This window comes from Oenanthe melanoleuca, chromosome 7 (assembly GCF_029582105.1).
Source record: "Oenanthe melanoleuca isolate GR-GAL-2019-014 chromosome 7, OMel1.0, whole genome shotgun sequence".
Taxonomy (NCBI): Eukaryota; Metazoa; Chordata; class Aves; order Passeriformes; family Muscicapidae; genus Oenanthe; species Oenanthe melanoleuca.
This window is the reverse complement of record NC_079341.1, coordinates 4,500,001-4,520,410: the sequence shown is the minus strand read 5'-3', so window position 1 is coordinate 4,520,410 and position 20,410 is coordinate 4,500,001. Positions and strand designations below refer to the sequence as shown.

At 44.8% G+C, this 20,410-nt stretch overlaps 1 protein-coding gene across 2 annotated transcripts in view; it reads right to left on the bottom strand.

The window, feature by feature from the left end:
* Positions 1-4,598: 4,598 nt before the first annotated feature.
* Positions 4,599-20,410, bottom strand: part of ERBB4 (erb-b2 receptor tyrosine kinase 4) — a 525,424-nt gene continuing 509,612 nt past the window's right edge. For both annotated transcript variants that reach the window (XM_056496724.1, XM_056496723.1), the window contains exons 26-27: positions 14,086-14,377; positions 4,599-12,281 (exon numbers count right to left, since the gene is read on the bottom strand). In XM_056496724.1, coding sequence (XP_056352699.1) covers positions 11,845-12,281; positions 14,086-14,377 — 729 coding nt within the window. In that variant the 3' untranslated portion in view covers positions 4,599-11,844. The remainder of the gene's footprint in view (positions 12,282-14,085; positions 14,378-20,410) is intronic.

The following is a 20,410-nucleotide window of genomic DNA, read 5'->3' as shown; positions in this document are numbered from 1 at the left end:
CTTTTCCTCAGGTTTTGCATTATTAATTAAGTTGAAAAGTCATAGTCCTTCTCTCTTTTTCAGATTTGGTTCTGTGGGCCACGGGAAAAGAGACATCTCTGCTTTTTTTTTTTTTTTTTCTGATATAAATGTCACTAGTTTTTTGCCTCTGGTGTCCTGGTTAATGAGCATGGGGAGGAATAACTAATCTAATAGATGGCACTCTACTTCCCAGTAGACTCAATTTTTTTTGTCCCTGTTCAACCATCAGTGTTTTCCAGTGAAGAGATATTTAAGTGACAAACTTTAGGACTGAGGCTTTCCCTGTTTTGCCCATCTTGTGGACTCTTCATTAACCTCATGGTGGGGCAGTGTCCTGGCAGGGTGATCCTGGACTCACTTTGAAGGAAAAGTAGCTGTTGATCAAGGGATCCACAGTGGGATCACACAGGCATGGAGAGAGCACCAAGTCTTTCTGAACAAGGACATTCTCTCTCTTGTCTCCTCTTCTGACTGACCTGTCAGTGCCCTCATCTGACCAGAAAGTTTCTAGAATTATGTCAGATATCCTAAATGTGTGTATTTTCTCCAGCTCAAGCTCCAGAAGGAAGTGAGACTATTACAGCTACTTGCACAAAATTTAACTGTAAATGAAAAGGCACCAGTGATGCACAATGATGGGACAGGGCAGAGAATCAGAAGAGTAATGGTGAGGAAAATTGTGAGTTGAGACAGAAACAGTTTAACAGGTGAAGCAAAAGCTGCCACAAACAGGCAAAACAAAACAAGGAATTAATTCTCTCCTTCCCATCTCTAGGAGAGCAGGGCCCCTTCATGTGTAACAACAGCAGCTTGGAAAGACAAAGCCCAAAGTCCCTGAGCTGGGAATTAAGAGTTCCTTTGGGTTTCTTTGGATTGGGTTTCTTTGTTGGCTTCATTTTAAATCTGTTATTTAAAATCACAGATTTCTTTTATCTGTTGTTCAGAAAGGCATTGCAGTTTGGAATAGCTAAGCCCAAGGTTTCCTAATCTTCCTTGTGTTGCTTTTGTTGCAAGGAGCAGCAGGAGACATAACCCATCTCTTGTATTATGGATGTCATTCCTCAAGATTATCCCCAAATTACTGTAGATACCATTAGAAACTATTGAATAACAGCTTCTAAAATATCCACCTACTCCTCTTCTTTTTGTCTTTAATAGAAGCTAAAGAATATTTCTGATGTGACAGGAAACATGCTCCATTGTTTCTCCATTCTTTTTGACTGAAGTGAAGCAGCTTCCCTGCACAAAGGTACCACTGAATAATTCACTATTCTGAGCTCTGGTAATTTTGGAGCCTAACTTATTTTAACTATTGCAGTTTCAGAGAGCCACTTGGTAAAGTTCTTCCATGTCATTAAAGCTCAGGGGGGCTTTGCCCCACTTGCCAACAGAGACTCAGAACAGCACGTGGATTCCAAGGAAATCCAATTAGAATAGAATAGAATAGAATAGAATAGAATAGAATAGAATAGAATAGAATAGAATAGAATAGAATAGAATAGAATAGAATAGAATAGAATAGAATAGAATAGAATAGAATAGAAATAGGAATAGAATAGGAATAGAATAGAAATAGAATAGAATAGAATAGAATAGAATAGAATAGAATAGAATAGAATAGAATAGAATAGAATAGAATAGAATAGAATAGAATAGAATAGAGGAAACAACTCCTCTGTGGAAAACTGCCACATCCATGGTAAAGGAGGAGCAAAGGGCAGGTGGTTTCCATCCCCAGGTGCTGCTTTGTGTCTCTCAGAGCAGTGGTGTGCAGGACCACTCACTGCTGGCTGACCTGGGTTTGAGTGGCTGATCTTGCTGCTGGCAAGCTGGATTTTGCTGGAGCTGTGTCCTGGTGGCTTTCCAGGCTGTTTTCCCTGTGCCATGCTGTGGGATGCCTTCATGGTTCAGCTGCTGAGGGAAGCAGGGGCAGTCCTGCAGTCCCCAGCCCCGACTGGACCAGCAGGTCAGAGGCAGAGACACAAAGACACAGGTGCCAAAGCAGCAGGGCATGAAAAAGTTCAAATGCTTCTCACAGAGCACAGTTATTTGTTCATCCCTCCTCCCCTCCCCTGGGTCCATCCCCTCCCTCATTTGGTCCTTGCTTTGCCAGGAACACACGCTGGTAAAGAGGTCTGAAAAATCACAGTGATTTCTGTTCTGTGGGAACAAAATATTTCCTTTGTTGTTACTCCTTTGTGCAGCTCAGTGCAGGGGGCCCAGCAAGAAGTGCCCTGTGGCATGGCTGAAAGGAAAATATGACTTCTTCTGTTGCCACAATCATGTTGACTTGCTGATGTGTTGCACCAAGCAACTCATACAAATTTCTTTGCATAATAGTAAAGGCTTTTCTTGGTGTGAAAAAAGCAGAGGGTAGTGGGGAGGATTTATCACAGGGAGAAGAATTTTGCTCTTGTGCTGTCAGCTGCTCCTTCTGGAGCAAAGGCTTTGGATAGAATTGTGTGGTCAGGGTTAAAACCCAGCAATGCCTTGTACTGGTGGGGAACACAGGCTGGAATGGAGGGTTGCAGACAGCATGGGAACAATTTTCTAAGTAAAATAATTTTTTTTTTTCTAAATAGTCACCTGTAAAGACTCATGCCAGCTCCCTGAGTTGGGCTGGGACATGCTGTGCCCAGCAGTATCATCTCTTGGAGGATGTGGAGGCTCCCTGTGGTCCCAGGGGCTCTTTTAGGGGCAAATTATTGTCACAGCTATCCATGACTGCCCACACAATTTCCCTTTATCTGCCCCATCCTGTCATAACCCCTGTGTCCATGTCAATTTTCTCTGTGGCTGCTGAGCCAGTCTGGGTGTTATGGACTGGGACATCTCCTTGGTGGCTGCACTGGGGCTGGAGAGGGCTCAAAATCAAACAGCCAAACCCCAGGTGAGTGAGGGGCAAAGGTCTGAGCTGTTCTTTGATGGTTTTCCCTCCTTTCTGGCCAAATTCTAAAATAATTTTCACCCTAGGAAGGAACAAGCTTTGATTGCAGGGACAGGCTGGAGGGAGCAGGGGATGCACTGGTGCTCTACCAACACTCCAAAACATCCCTAGGAACCTGCTTGGGGGGAATCTGTGTAGTAGAATTCTAAAGAACAAACCCAAACAAAAGCTCCCCCAATAACACAAACCCAAAAAAGCACCCCTGCCCCTACACCACCCTCCAGCAGATTTTTTCAAAAGGACCAAGCAAATATTTTAGTTGACTGAAGCCAAAATGCTCCCAGTTGTTCAGCTGGCAGACATTCAGTGATGTGGTCTTAAAATGCCTCAGGAGGACACATTTCAGGCTCAGCCTTCCTGTGCCAGGAGAGAATTTGCCAAATCAAAATGATCAGGGGAAAAAAAATGCAGCTTTTCAGGTAAGCTCCCCACTCACTGCCCTCTCCAGCCTGTCCCACCACAGTGATGAGCTCCCTGGCAGAGAAATTAGGTTGAGCAGTGTGTTATAGGCAGGTTAAAGCAGCCTTTAAAGGTTAAAGGGAAGCTTTTGGCTTTTCCTAGCTCCTGGCAGCAGCTTCTGAAATGTTTGCTGGCCCAGTTTTTGAGAGATGATGTAGGAAATGCTCCTGAACCTCAGCAATAGCCTCAGCCTCATCAGTGGAGCTGAGCTGATTTTTACCTGCTGATGGTTTTTTTTTTTTACCTGCTGATAGTTTTTACTTTCCTGTTTTACTTTATGTCAGTGCATTTATTGGACTGAGATGCTCATTTGGTCTCTTCAGTAGCTTTACAGCCCTTGTGTGGTTGGCAAACTGAGTGCAAGCTTTAAAGAGATGTGTCTGAATTCTGGGGCTGTTACTGAAATTGGTTGAGCAGCTTCTCCTGCTGGGAAGGTCCCAGGTTATTTGGCTGCTTCTTTTGCATTTGGAGGGGGCAAAACCAATTTCCCCAGTGCTCAGGGCACAGGCTTGTTGCAGTGGGACCAAAATGTGCCAGCTGGCCAGTGCTGCCTCTGCAAACCTCAGCAAGCTGAGCACTGAGCAGGCATGGGCCAGGTGGAAATGTGAGGGTACAAGAAAAGCACTTCATCACTAGTACTATGGCATGGAACTGCTGGCAAAAGCTAAATTGTGCTTCTCACTGCCACTTTAAACACCTGAACCCCATGGTCATTGCCAAGCTACTCAAATATAAATAAATATAAATATAAATATAAATATAAATATAAATATAAATATAAATATAAATATAAATATAAATATAAATATATAAATATAAATATAAATATAAAGCAAATATAAATATATAAATAAATATAAATACAGCTCCAAAGTGTGAATGCTTAATTCCATCACCCTGACCCACTCTGAGCCAGCAGTGCTGTCACACACAGCTCGTGCTCCTGCTCCCTGGAGGCACTGGGGAATGTTCCAGGATTCCAGCACTGAGGACTGTGTGTGCCTGCAATGACCTTTCCAGGCTGCTGGGGATAAAATGCTGAGGCTTTCCCTGGACTCTGTGGCACTGGCAGCACCCAAGCCACCTTCCAAGAGATTTCACACGTGCACAGAGACTTTGTTTCATATTTTATTGAATTTCATTTATATTAAATTAAAAATATATTTCTGACAGATTCATGTAACAAAAAGGCAGAACAGTTTTCAAATTGTTCAGCTGGGATGAGCGTGGGTTGATGCAAGGTGGGTTGCAGTCTACATTTGCCTTAACAAACAGATAAAGCTCTACCCCAAGGACCATGAGGAGAAACTCTGGGCTGCACACGAGAGTGGGGAATAGAACCACACAAAGAGAAGATCCAGAGGTTTCTTCCCAGCTTCCAAACAAGACAAAAGGGAAGGGAAAGGAAAGGAAAAAAAAAAAAAAAAAAAAGGAAAAAAAAAAGGGAAAAAACCCGAGAAAACCATGAAAAGAAGGGAAATTATGCTAAAGTATGTACCTAATATTAACCCAGGTCAGTAAGTATTTTAAGAGTGTATAATTCTCAACAGCTAAAATATGAGAAAGGAAAGGTTAAAGTAACATTACGCCACACACGATTGGCATACCCTACTGTGTAAGCAAGTGCAGAAAGTCTGAACACACCACAACAGAGCTAAAACACAGAATCACACAGAATGCTGAGGATGGTACTTCTAACCAAAACCAGGGGCTGGGGAGGGACAGAAAGGAAAGGGGAGGAGCGGCTTAAATCACAAGCAAATTACCTATATACAAATCAACCCTAAGGACAATTATGTTCCAAACAATGGTGTCCACAAGGAAAATAAAAGCAACATTATCCTTATTTACAAATGCAACTAGCTGTGTCTTTAACAAGCTATAAAAATACTATTCACATTTTCAAAGTAACATACAGTAGGTATTGAATTTCTTTTTTTTTTTATTATTTTTGTTCCAGAAAGGCAGCTAACTCTGAATGCATCACTTTGCAAGAAATTAGTGTCTTCCCCAACACGCTGACACTTCTCCTCAGTTCCCCTTCCCTCTACAAGGACTGACACCTATTTAGCAATTCCAGCTTACAATGTTGGGGAAGCAGCAAAAACTGGGCAAAAGAAGGGATTAAAACCATTGTGAATAATGTATCAAATGGACTTGCATCTTTAAAATGCTATTAAAAATTACCAGTTTTCTCATCCACCCGCATTCTCCTCTCCATGAGTACCCCCACAAGTAGCCAGTACCTACTCCCCACCCCATGTCAGTGATTTCATGCATTCAAAGTTAGCTACCCCTACACAGCTGCTCAGTTAATAATCGACCCATTTAACAGCAGGACCAGTTTATGCTACATATGTCAGAGTACCTTACCTCGAAAGAACAGCATACATATCTACACTGAGAAAATACCAGTCACAGTTCCCTACTGTGGTCATCCCAAAAGGGTTTAGTCTTCAGAGTGCTATGGACAATACAGTGCTTCCCCCCCTAGGAGTGCTCAGAGGTTGGGATGGGACCAAGCTGCTGGCAAACAGTGCCAGGGATGGCTCCTGCAGCCTGAGGGAGCTGGGCAGGATGCACCTTCACCCCAGAGGGTTCACCCACACCACACTGGAGCATGATTTCATGGCTTTTTTATTGGTGAGGGGAGAAGAGCTGGGACACAACTACTCACATTGCTTAACGCCTTACAAAACTCCCCTGAAAACCTCTCTCTGCCAAGGTATACACAAAGCTCACTTCTAAAATTAAATAATAAAAAAGGGGGGAAAGAAACAGCTTTGATTCTTCTTGTTTCCTATTGGGACTCCCCCTCAGAGCATCCACAGACCCCAGCACCTTGGAGGGTGCCCTGGGCAGAAGGGGTTCCTCTGGCTCTGGGTAGATGAGACTGGCTACAGCTGAAGCCCCACTGAGTCCCACCACCATCAGTCCCACCACCATCAGTCCCACCACCCCAGAGGGTTCACCCACACCACCACTGGAGCACGATTTCATGGCTTTTTTATTGGTGAGGGGAGAAGAGCTGGGACACAACTACTCACATTGCTTAACACCCTACAAAACTCCCCTGAAAACCTCTCTCTGCCAAGGTATACACAAAGCTCACTTCTAAAATTAAATAATAAAAAAGGGAGGAAAGAAACAGCTTTGATTCTTCTTGTTTCCTATTGGGCTTCCCCCTCAGAGCATCCACAGACCCCAGCTGGGCAGAAGGGGTTCCTCTGGCTCTGGGTAGATGAGACTGGCTACAGCTGAAGCCCCACTGAGTCCCACCACCATCACCTGAACACTCACAGAGTTCCCTACAAAGTGCTCTGCATTGTCCAAACTGACAGGCAGATCCCAGCCATCACCTGCCTGTGATTTCCTCAAGAGCAAGGAGCTACCATCAGAACAAACCACTGTTCCACACAGTGGTAAACTAAAACTGTGCTAAAATAACATTAGAACTAACATGGAGCTGTGATTTGTGGACATTTTAGAGTGGTGCTCCTAACCACATAGCTTTATTTTTGCTATTTGTTCCCATTCTGAAAGCCCCATTTGTAAAAGTGACCTTTTCCACCTTTATAACAAACACTCAGCAACAGGCAGAAAATAAAATTGAGGGAATGCTGCACACACAGTGGTGCTTCACTCTGTGGGACACCTGCAGTCTCTTCTTGATGGAACACAAGCACTGCAGCCAGCCACCTGATCCCACTCAGCCCTGCCTTTCTGAAAACAATCTGAACCCAAATCCAAGATTTCTACATAACCACAGCTGAGCTGTTTTGTCATCAGCAGAGGCTGAAGATCCACAGGAGTGACACTGGAGCGAGTGACAGCTGGAAATGAGCAGGTGGACCACCAGCCTCACTCTGCCTGGTGCCAGTCTCCTCATCTCCCAGATGGAATAAAGGAGCTCCAACCCCATCATTCCATTAGCTGCCACCGTGATGTGCAACACCTACACATCATTAGACAAAAAAAGAGATTTTTTTCCTCTAATATCTGATTTTCCATCCACAAAACCAAGCTGTATTTCTAGGCTGACTCACCCCACAACTCATTCTTCTCCTCTGTGCTCTCAGCTCCATCTAAAGCTATGGGAAGACTGGATCCACAGGGCTGAGCTGCTCTACCAGAGCTGCCACTTTCCTTCTCTCTGGGCTGGGATTGCTGGTGCTGAGGGTGAGATCTTTACTGGAAACAGGTGTCAGATCATTGCATATGAGTCTTGCCATCAAAAAGAACATTTTCTACCACATAAGTGGTACATCCAGGGGTGATACAGCATTTCTTTGTACACAGAGGAGGATTTCAGACCTACATGGTGGCTCCTACTGCAGATTTATTTCCATCTCTTGATACCTGAGAGAGATGACCTGTTTGAAATACAGTTGTAAATACTCTGCTACATCTGAGCCTGTGGTCTTGTAAAAATCCCTCCTGGCTGCTCTGCAGAAAAAGAAAAATCTGAAAAGATCTGAAGTAGATGTAAAAGTAGTTGGTTTTGGCCAATTATGTTACAGTGAGTCAGCCCCAGTGTGTGCTTGCAATAACCCTCAGGTAGGTAATAACAAGTAACACTGGAAGAGATCAGGAAAAAAGCTGTTGTTCTCTTTCCTTTGGCACGTTGCTCTGTGCCTTGGACAATGGCTGACCCACACTTGGGTAAAAATGTGCTCTTGAAAAGCTGGTCACTGCTCTGCCATCACACAGGCCATGACAGGAGGAAGGACAACATTTATAAACAGGAGACTGCATTCTAAAACCCACAAAATCCAAGTGTGCTGTGTACAGACACTTCTGTGGCACTGGAGAGTGAATTACACCCAAAGTACTTCTGTTGATATGCTCACCTGCTAGTTTGAGCTGACAAAATGCAGTTTGTGTGGGGATATTTGTGCTTTCCCCCCAAACCTGTCACTATGCATTAAAGAGCTTGGCCTTCATCTTTCATCCCCTATGAACCCCAGCTGAATGCTTGCTATGATCCTGCCATGTGCACTTGCCCAAGTTCTTTCCCCAAGCCAACAGCAATACAGTTCTGCTCCCAGTTTCCCTTTCTTTTTTTTCCTTTTCTTTTTTTTTTTTTTTTTTTTTTTTCTTTAGCTGTGATTAAACTATCTGTTGCAAAGAGGTAAAACCTGCCAGCCAATGTCAGAACTTCTCTTCCAGAGCAAAGGGGCAGGGCTCAGAAAACTGCTGCTCTCTGGGCTGGCTCACAGCCCCATCTGTTGGGCAAGGGGCCAGTTTTGGCAACTGCAACTCAAACCAGGAGCTCAGGAAAGATTAAAAAAAAAATAAATTGTGAGGCTGCAGTGTGTGGAGTTCTCCCTCATCCCGAATCACTGTGTTCATTCATCCTCTGCCTGTCCCCTGCCATTCCAAACCCCACGAGCAGGGCTCTGCATGGCTCATCCTGGCTGCCAAGCTCCTGCTCCAGCTTCCTTGCTGCCCCACTAGCAGGAACATCTGCATTTCCATGCTACTTAATGTACTATAGCACACCCACAGTCAGCAAATAAAATTAATAAATAATTCAAGCCTTGTAAGAAATAAAATGTTAAACTGTTAAACCCCACCAGTATTTACATTTGGATTACTCCATGGGCTGTTTCTAACACGAGCACTGCTTCATCCCCAGAGGAACAGACAGGCTTCACCTTGTGTGAGCAGCTCCATGCCAGTGCCTGGGTCTGGAAGTGTGCCTGCCTCTGCCCCAGCAGAGTTCACTCTGAATTCAAACATGTGAGCCACGCCAGCAGCTTGTTTTATTCTATATTTCTTTCTCCATCAGGAGTTACTCTGCCACAAGACTTGCTCAGGGACAAACCAGCCTTTCTCCACCTACCTATGGTGCTGCAGGCAGCTGCTGTGCTGGGAAGGGACACCCACATTGCTGTGGTGGCAGCTTGGCACCGTTGTCCCTTGTGCATCAGGGGACACCCTGTGAGCGCTGCTGTGGGCAATCTTTCCCTGGAGCAGCCATCCAGGGCCTCAAGCCACCCTCTGTGTGTCCCACTAAGATGGTAAGGAGCTACCAGAGGCACCACAAGAAGCCCTCAGTGCAGGATTGTGTCCATCTATCCCATGACAGTGGTCTGCTGGCCATTTGCCCTTACCACCACAAACCACTTGACCCAAGATCTCCTTTGAACAGCTCGAAGATCTGAACCTGTTCTTGCTGCTTTCAGAGCCTTCAGCTCTGCACTTGATGCACACCTGGCTGCAGCTGGCCTGGACACAGCTGGTGCACAGACAGCTCACTGGCTGAACCAGCCTTGTGATCTGTTTTCCATCTACAAGGGCAACAACCAACCCAGGTTTAACACCTTTGTCAAGCTGACCCACAGCCACCAAGCTTCAGGTAACCACTGCTTGCTTCTCACTCCCTTCCTCTGCTTCCCTAAGGTGGCAAGCTGTTGGAATGGCAGGGATTTAGAGGAGGGTGGTGCCATTTCCAGACCACTGTTGCCAGCTTAGGTAACCCCAAAGATCTCAGCCCTAGCAGAGCTGAAGTGCATAAACTGAGATACTGATTTTACACCAGGTATTGTTTCTACCCTTTAAAAGCCTTGATGGTTAGAGACAGGCAGATCTCCAAAGGGACCTAATAGTTCCTTAAGGTGTTTGGTGGGAAGCAGGCTCACAAATGCTCTGACACACAGTCTTGGTGTGCCAGAAACAAGCCTAGGTGTCTCTGGTCCTTATGCCTCCTTTCCCAGCTCCATCTGCCCCAGGTCACTAAAAACATCCAAAACTCTGGTTTGAAAGGGATTTCCAAAGAGGAGCAGGTCAGGGGGTGTTACCTAAAAACTGAGGTTGATCAAAGCAGAACTAAGTGCAAGGAGACTGACTCAAACTTATTTACATTTTTTGACAGAAAGCTCTGCAAATCATGCACATTTTGACTTCTCAAACCTCATAGGCACTGTCTTCTGTGCCAGAGTAATCCTCCTTTTAGAAAAATGGCATTCTGTACTGTGCTGCAAGCCAGAGCAGGACATTTGCCTCCCCTGATCCTTTCCAGGCTTGCTCTGCTGTCCTTCACAGAGCAGCAGGAAGAGCTGGCTGCTTTCTCACTGTATTCTCTGAAGCAGTCACTGCATTGGCCTCTCAGAAGTGGCAGACATTGTTCCAAAGACTTGATTTGCTTCGTTTTGGCATTTCCACAGTCACCCTTTACAAATAATTTATATTTCTTTTTTTTTTTTTTTTTTTTAATTTAAAATTATTATTTTTTGTACGTTGCTGGTCACTTCCATATTGCTTCATTCAAAATCCAGAAAACAGTTCAAATAAAATCAGAGGTTAAGTGCAAACTAACTTTCCAGTGAACCGTATGTGCGTTTTCTCCAGTCCAGTGTCTGTCTTCCAGTTTAAAGGACCCTTCCCACCCCACCCCACAGAACATCAGACTCTTCAATTCTCTGTCCTGTCCTCAGTGTTGCCTGACAGCATCCCCAGCTCCCTTCATGACCATGAAGAAGAAAAAGAGGGAAGAGTTAGTGACAATCTTTTGAAGTGTTTACAGTCAGCAGGTATAAAACAGGAAAGCAAAGCTTTTGGCATACAAATCTTCATTTCTTGGCCTGTTTTTTAGCTTCAAGGGGAACATATTGGAGGTGTGGTTTTGTTACTCTCTTCTGAACGATATTTTGTGTTTAAAGTGTTTGTTGTGTTGGCACACATACAAAAATGGTCATGTCAGGTACCAGTTCTGAGCAGGAGTCTCCGTGGCTGGGAATTGGCACGAAATCACGGTGTGGCTCAGAAGAAGGGTTTAGCTGTATGTGGGAGTCACATCATCATTTCTTGGAAAGCCACAATGAAGATCTGAATGTTTTTGAAAAGCTATGTTAGCCATTTCCAGTTGCTGGGATAGAAACTGTTAGAGAAAGAAATTGGATTCTCAATCTCAATTACTACGCTATCACACAGGATATAAAAATTGTCCGTTTTTCACCCTGATGGAAATTGCATGGAGATTTCCAGGAATGCTGTACAGACTCTCATCAGTTCCTGCTGAAAGAATCAGCCTTTCTGTGGCTGGTTGAAGCACTGTGAACGAGCTGGACAGCAGCACTGCCACTGGCCTTTCCTGGTACCACCAGGGAAACGTGGGCATCCAACCCCCTGCATCTGCCAAAAGTGGGGAAGGCCAGGTTGCACACTCCTTCTCTCAGTCTCTTTCCTTCCGTCCTTCCAGGTTCCCAACCCAATCTGCAACCAACTCCGAGACATCCTTTCACTTAGAAATATCAAAAATGAGCGAACTGGCAAGAAGAGGAAGCTCATGGGGGAGAGAGAGAGAGAGGGAGGGAGGCAGGAAGGACGGGCAAGGGCAGGGGGAAAGGGGGAGTGAGAGTACGAGTGAGGCAGCTAGAAGGGGTTGCCTTTCCACTTGAGGGAGAGCACAGCCACTACACCACGGTGTTCCGGTGTCTGTAGGGCGGTGGGGGCAGCACAGTGCCAGGCTTCAGGGAGAACTCGGAGAGGTATTCAGGATTCTCCGCCACCATGGGCCGGATCCGCCCGTTCTGTTTGTAAAAGTATTTTGTGCTGTACTCCTGCAGGTAGTCGGGGTGCTGGAGGCTGCTCCGTGGGGGCAGGCTGTGGTTCCAGTAGTCTGGGTTGTCGAAGGCCTTCTTGGCTTTCTCCGGCAGGCTGCTCTTCAGGTACTCGGCGCTCTCCAGGGTGCTGGCGAAGGTGTTGAGGTACAGGGGCTCGTTCACGTACTCGTCCTCTGCTTTGGGCTGCCCGTTGGGCGTGTTGTGGTACTCTGGGTTGTCCACAGCCTGGAGATCCCCGTTCTTCCGCCGGGAAACAAACGGGTTCTCTTCCACTGGGTTCAGGTAGTCTAGAGAGAGATGAAAAACGAGTCAGCCAAGAGTGGGAATCATCCATCCGTGTCCTGAAACAGTGCTTGGACTAGTGCACTCTCCACCTCAGCCATTCCAAGAACTCCACATGGGATCAGGAGCCAGCTACGTTAAACACTTGTGAAAAATGAAATGTTTATAAGCTAAACAGACAATATGGGTTAAAACAGGTACCTTGGAAGACTGGCCTATCAAACACCCTGTCCAACTAAACTACAGTTCTTACTGAGCCATAGCCCATGTGCTGCCCTGGACTTCCCCTCACTGTATTGTGGGAGTCAGCCTGACCTGTATTCCAGGTCAGACAACCATCACTAAAGGAGACCTGTACCCCAACCCTAGGATTTGGGAGGAATTTGTTGAGTTGTGGTGATCCCAGAAGAAAAAGTTCCAGGGAGTTATGGGATTGCCCATGTTAATGCCTCATACCAAACCATCATTTTCCAGTTATCATCACCACTCCCAGTTCCTGGAATGTTCTCCCTTCCCTGTATCCCCATTGGCCCTCAGAAGAACCCTAAAAAGCATTGTGGGGGACCACCATGACAATGTATGATCTACAGACCCAAACACTGACCAACTTCTGCCTCTGCAACCTTGGACCTGTTAGCAAACCCTCTGCTCTGCAGTCCTTCCATCCAGAAAACTCCACAGGACTCTTAGTTCAGCCTCTCTGCACAAAGCCTATGCCCAAGGGATAACTTTTAAGACAGCTTCATTTCTAACAGAACAATTTGCCTGATTAAAAACTTTCCATCCCTGAAGGACAAAGGGCCTTCAAGCATTATGAAAAAAAAAAAAAATTATACAAATGAACCCTGGAAAGGGAACAAGGGAGCCTTAGATCAGCTGCAAAATGGGACTTGGAGCAGGTTGCAGTTGCCTCAAGTCACTTGCTGTGGATTAACACCCAGCATGGTGCTGCCCAAGGGTCCTGCACACATCTCCACAGACAGTCCTGGTGCAAAGGATCATCTGGTTTCATCCAGAAGGGGGCCAAAACTGTGAAAGGGAAAAGGTCAAGACCCAGTGAACACCTCTGAACCTGCAGCTAAGATGCCACTGAATATGAGCTGAAGAGTGAGTGGGAACATCATGTAGCACAAAGGACAAGTGGCTTCCAAATTCTCAGCAAACACAAGTAGTGACTTGTCATTTACATTTGCAGTTATTAATTTATTTAAAGCTTTGGAAGCAAATTAATAATGACACATCCCCTTACATCTAAATGACATTATTTGAAGAGGAAGAAATGAATGAGGACAAACTGGGAAGTGCAGCATGCTGAGCTGGCACAGATTTAGGCAATCTTCCCCTTGCAGTGATGCTCTCTTTAAAGCACATCTTGCTCTTTCAATCCTAGACTTCTCTGGGGTATAAAATGCCAGCTGTGTGTATCAGTTCTGTGATAGGTTCAACGTGACATTTACCAAGCACAACACCAAGAATAAGAAGATCAATAAACAAAGCAAAGTTGGGACTATGACTGGATGAAGATAGATCCTTTCCTTGGAAATGACTGAAGATTTGTGTTTGGGTAAGAGAAGGGGCCTTGGCTTTTTTTCATTCCTCTTTAAAAGTAAAAGGGGGACTTACCAACTTTGACATACTGGCAAAATTGAAAATTGAGGAGAGAAAACCAAATCCCCGTGTAAAGGAACATTAACCTAGTCAGAACGCTTCAGCTTTGACGGGTAACTAAATAAAACCATCCTTGATGTAAAAAGAGAATAAATGCAGCCAGGCTAGACCAGGAGCCCCTGTGGCAAGGCAGTACTTTACCTGTTTTAGGTTTGTCTCTCATGGGGGTCATGTACCCGTCCTCATCCAGCTCTCCCCGCACGACCCGCTCGGGAATGAAGACAGTGGGGTCAGCGCTGTACCTCTGCGTGCTGCTGTCCTCTTTTGCCAGGCTTGCCACCTGTTTCTGCATCGTGCCATTGCAGCAGGTGTCTTCAAAGATCTCTGCTGTGGCCCCCTGAGCAGCTGGGGCCTCTGGAATGATGCAGCCTGGAGCCCTGTATGGCATCGGCACCTCGGCAGTGTAGCCACCATCCCGGTACACAAACTGGTTCTGGAAGAAAGAAAGAGCACAGCATGGCAAAGGAGCTCCTGAGGGGAGAAACTTCAGCAGCAAGTCATGGCTGTGCCTCCTGTGCCTGCCCTGCCACGCTGGGCAGGGGCACTCTGCCCATCCTGCCCTTCCAGGCTTTGGTGTGGACCCACCAAGCATCCAGGTGCCCAGTGGGGATAGAAATGGGGCAGGAAAACTTGGCTCCTACCAGGCACATGGACACTGCAAGGGGTGAAGGTGGTATTTCCTCTTCTATTACTCTGGCAGCTTCCCCTGATTTCACCCTTTAAACCTCACATTTAGGAAATCTGGGGATAGAAACCACCATAACCTCTGTTTATTCCTGGGGTGACAGTTCTAGTGTGTCCTGTGGTGAGAAGCATGGGGTCACCACACCATGTGTGATTCCATCAGCAAGTGCATTTCAGTGAATTGTGTTTGCATTGGCACCTCAGCTCCATAGTTTAACTCAACCACTTGTCTGCACAGGCATGCAAGGAACTTCCAACATCATGACCTATAGACGGGAAGGAAAGATGTGCAGATTCATCCAAGCCTTTTACCTAAATGCTTTTTCAAGAAAAGTTGTCAGTTTGGGGTGTGGGTCCTTAGAGTCTGCACACAAATCTGTGTCTGGAGATGTTAGCTATTTGGTTCCTTATATATACACTTCATTACCTGTTGGCTTGGAAAAAGGAGTTTGAAAAAGAAAAAAAAGTAGTGAAGAAAGGAGGAAATCCTGAAGGATGAAGGCTGAATGTGAACTACTTAGTCCTGACACGTGGGTGTAGGCAGGAGGAGGGCTGTGTCTTATTTCACATAACAAGAGGCCACATGAATGAAACAAGTCACATGAGCTGTGTGAGCTAATTGGGAGAAACGTGCACATCAGCCAGATTTCCTAACTGGACCCAAAATTCAGATTCAGTCAGGGCAAATGCCTCACCCCCAACCTCATGCTGTGTGTCTCTCCAGGTTAGACAGAGCCACTGGTCCCACCTGGCTCTCTGTCAGTGAAGGCCCTAACAGAAGTGGGAACATAGGACACTTTACCAGATGTTACTTTTGTAAAGGGAACAGACAACAGAAACACTGGATACAGACTTTGCAGCAAACCTCCACCTTCACAAGCTGCAAGGGGATTGTTTGGGACAATTGGGAAGGTCCATTTAATCAGGGAACATCTTGAGAACTGGAGATGCTGTGATTACCTCTGAACCCCTCCAGATTCACAATCCTCTGGTAATGACACATGGGCAATGAGATGCCACAATGCAGAATGTGTTAGAAAAATGGATTAAAAAAAACATCTCTTGAGCCTGCCAGATGCTACTTTAAAGCCATACTGATGGCTCTGAGACACTGCACTGTTGCTTTTTCTCAACCTGGAAATGAAACTTGAGATCATTTTAGTAAGGAGGCAATGTAAGAGCATATTTTTATTTGAAGGCCTTCAGGGGCAGTTATGGAAAGATGTCCACAAAAGCCACACTGGGATGTATCCCACCCCTTTTTTATTTACATCTCACTGTTTCCATGCAGGCAATCCTATGAACTTCCAAGGTTGGTTCATTATTCTGGATGAAAAAAGGCAGAGCTGCCTTGGAAGTAATTTCAATTCACATCTTTCAGTGATGTCTTGAAGACAACTTAGAAAAGTCTTTAGCCCATTAACTTCTGCATACAGGGCTATACCCCTCTGCCAGTAAAACTTTAGATTAGCAGCTTAAAAAATACTGTTCTAGGATGGCCACATTATGTGTCTCAGCACAACAGGCTAAACCCACCATCCTATCTTTAGCTCTTCCTGGCTGTGACTCTAATATTTAAATACATACTCTGCAACTACAGCCCTGTCCCAAGACCAAGACCACTGTTCCATTACAACAGGAGGCAAAGAAAACAGCTGTGGTGCCATTTAGCTGGCTTGAAAATTTAGTATAGTTGTTTAAATGTCCTTAAATTGACTGGTAATTGCAGTGTGAGGTCATAATTTTTTAGGTTTCCAAGATTACCCTCAGACAACTCTTACTGGTCAGGACATGAATCACCCTGTGAGAAGAAAATATATTTGTATTTCACCAGGTAAAATGTAAATAGCTTGTTTTGTATGTGAGATCCAATTTACTTTGTTGATTTTTGGCTTGGAGTGGGGGGGGGGGTGTTGTTGTTTTTGCATTTTAAGTACTATCTTGAAAAATCAGTGGATGTTTTTTTACTGAAAAGTTCTAGAATTTTGGATTTCTGATCCTAAAAGTCTCCCCAGAATTATAATCTCTGTCTTTTTGAGATCAACAGGGACTTTAGTGGCTGGTTGCTCAAAGACCTCACTACATAAACCTACTTAAGAAGTCTCAGCTTGTATACTAAAAAATCAAAAATCAATACTGGCTCCCTTTTGATGGTGTAGTGTGTGTTAGATCCATTAGCTGTGGAGGGCACACATCCATTGGCAGGGGAACTCATCACACTCCAGAAGCAGCCTCACTTTTTAACTGCCCATGAGCAGCCCTGCTCAGAAATGCCTGAGATTTCATTCCACACACCATGATTGAATTGTAGGCAAAAAACATGAGAATACAGAGAAAGAATAAAAGCCAAGAAAATGTCTCCTAAAGCCTTTTTCCAAGGCCCTCTGGTATGAAATACCAGTGACACATCAGTTGTTATAACAGCCAATGTTTGTGTAAAATGAGCCTTGATCCAGGAGTGGTAAATAACATTTCTGTGAATATTGGCTTGTGCTATTGCTTTCTATTCATTAATTTCATTTTCCAATTCCTTGCTCCTAAAATCTCCTAAAGGTACTTAAAGGTAAATATCTCCTCCTTTATAGCAGGGACATAATATTTTCTGGCTGCATCTTAAACTGTAATGAAATCAGAGCCTTGTTGGGTCCATCCCCCTTGCAGAGCTGGTTTTCCTGGCCACCCACAGAAATGTTGATAGGGCTGCACAGTCTTTGCTGTTTCTTGTCCTGAGCAGCCTGCTAAACTCATGGGACTGAAAGATTTTTCTCTGCTAAAGGCAAAACTTTTCCAGCATGAATGATACTGCTCAGAGTGCAGAAAACTCAACTCCCTCTTCCTCTCCTTCTGCTCTCATATGCAAGAAGCACCAAAGAGAGCAGGAGTGAAACACTGGGGTGCTGCTCCCAAGTCCTGTCCAGCAGCATCCTGGGCTCACTCAATGATTATCTGCTTTGAGCAAGCTCTGGCAACACTTCTTTGTACCACTCATCAGCCCTGGGCTGTGTGCCCCCAGAAATGACTCATCCTCCTCCTCCCCCTAGGAACTCTTCACCTAATTTCAAACCAAGGGAGCTCGAGTCAAAGCATTGTAAGATATGAGATCCTGCTGCAAGCACCAAAATTTCAGCACTCCTCCAGGAAGGACAGCTGATTTATGGGAATCTGAATAACATTTGGGATGGTCTGGTGGGGTTACAGGCAGAGCACACAATGCAGAGTGTCCCACCAGCCCCCAGGCAAACTCCAGCTACATTCCAAGGGAGCAGCCTGCTATTTACAACTGATCCAAACTGAAATTCAAATAGGAAAGACCATTCCAGGAGAACAGCCACCTCTGCTTGGCTGCAGTCCTGCTTCCAGAGAATTTGCAGATTACTCTGCCCTGCTCCAGACAGCAAACATTTCTGAGACGAAAATTAAAGGGAAAAAGATCACTGTGTAATGTTGAATAGAAATGGAATGCTGTTTGTACAGTAATTGCTAGAAGGCTTTGCATATCCCTGGGGGTTTCTGCTCCCAGTCCCTGCTCAGAGAAGGGCCATATAGAAAAAGAAAGGATTAAACACATCCACCCCTACAGCTCAGCACCTGCCAAAGGTCTGGCATTCCTCAGCCACAAAGTTGGGGATTGGGAAATCTTTATGGGAAATGATGATGTCCCAGCCCCTTTTCCAGCAGCAGCTTTTCTCTGAATGTGTCACATGTTTTAACTTAAAAGTTGATCACAAGTGCAGTGAACAGGCATCAGCCTGTGTGCAGTGTTTGCTCCAGTCTCCAACAACTGCTCCTTCTTCAATTGAGACAGAAAACACCCAGCTTAGATCAGTGAGGGAGAAATAAATTGAAGAAACAAAGATGAAGTCTTTTTCTACATCTAAGTTTTTTTCTGGTTGCTGTTTAGCAGGGGACAGATAGGATTTGAAGGCAGCCTGAGCTCTAGCTGGATATCCTGGCAGAATGGTGGATTTAACATCCCTGAACCTGTCCAAAGTCAGTAGGGATGTTTCCCTGGCCCCTGGGCTCAGGTCACTTCTTAGCTTCAGAAAAATCAGTACCACTTTCTCTTGCATCATTTTCTCTCACAACAACTGTCTGTTTTCATGCTTGTTAACTCTTTTAGAGCACTCCATATGGATTGGGATATCCAAACTGCCTTTTAGGAGTAGTTTAGGCTGGACTGTGAACAGTAAATGACATATATTACAAACAGAGTATTTCCTGTGCTGCTACTGGAAAATACCAGATATAGACCATGTATTTTCAGTCTAACCCTTCACCAAGTAGAGAAGTCAAAGATGACAACACTGCCAATAAAAATAATCTCTTAAGAGATGCACAATTTGGGCACAAAACTCAGTATCCAGCTGCACTGACAGGAAAAGGTAGGTGAAGTTTGTTTTGTTTTTTTTGTTTTGTTTTTTTTTTGTAGCCTCATCTCTTTGAGCCTGATACCCAGGCTGGAAATAAAAGCATTCTCCTGCTACAGCACCAAAATCTTGGAAACCCACCTGTTCTCTGGGCCTTAGAAACCTGCATCCTTCCTGCCTTCAGAGGGGCTGGCAAACACATTTCAGCTGGCACAAAATGCACTTTGATCTGAGCATGACACAAGAATGGAGACCCAAGGATTCCCCTTGCCTTTTACTTGGTGTTAATGCATCTGAGTGCCAAACAGAGAGCAGAGCAGGAGGAGGGACATCTCCTTGACTCCCCCATCCTTCCTGTCACCCATGGCCAGCTTTCTGTCACTCTCTTTTTTATTATACTCTCCAAGGCACTTTGCAGTAAATGGCACCTTTTAGTACTGAGCCAATTCCCCACAATTTGAAAGGGATGAGGTACCATTTCCACCTGTTCTAACAAATTCCCTGTGGGACAAAAGGGTCAGCACTGCCCCTGCTCCTGTGCTGTCCAAAAACACAGGACCAGCAGCATCTCCTTTTCTCCACAAACCTCCAGCTTCAAATCCCCAAACAGGGGAAAGGATGGAGAATAGGACAAAAACCACAACACACCCATGATTTGTGATTGTGACATGGAAGACAAAAAAAAAAAAAAAAAAGAAAGAAAAAGGAAAAAAAAAAAGAAGGCACAAAAGCAAGTTGATGAGTGATCCTGGGAGGAGCAGCAGCCCTCTTCTATGTGCATGCTGCACTGCCATCTTCCCCAGCCTGTTTTATACAGTAATCAAAGGATATTCTGAGCCTCTCAAAATGCCATCAACCCTCATTGAGAATGAAATAGAGCACATCTCCATCGAAGACTTTACAGCAGTAATCATTGCCACATGCTGGCCTGAACAGGGAGCTTTTACAGACAAAGATGGGTTTTAAAAATAAAATAAAAAAGCCTTCCTAAAATCTGAATAGAATCTTGATGATAATCTCCCAATTTTATTATGCAAGGGGGAAAAGAAACCCATAATTGTGCACTCTTGGTCTCTTAAAGCAAAGAATAGGCTTCTTGATGAAATGCTGAGTTGATTTAGAGCAGGGCTGAGGTTCTGGTGGCAATAATAGTCTAAAAGAACTAACCATCCAGCTGATTTGGATAAAATAATCATTTTTCAACATTCTAAATCTACACTTCATCTGTGCCTCCTCCCACTTCTCCCAACTGCATCTTTTGGAGAGTCTTTTTATAGCTTTGAAAATTATTTTCCCCTCCCCTCCCGCAGCATTCAATGAGAAAGACAGACTCTTTACTCTGGCTAACAAAGGGCATTTTTTAGGCTGTGCTGGCATTTAGCTCCATTGCAGCTATGTTTAGAAAGTACAGTATT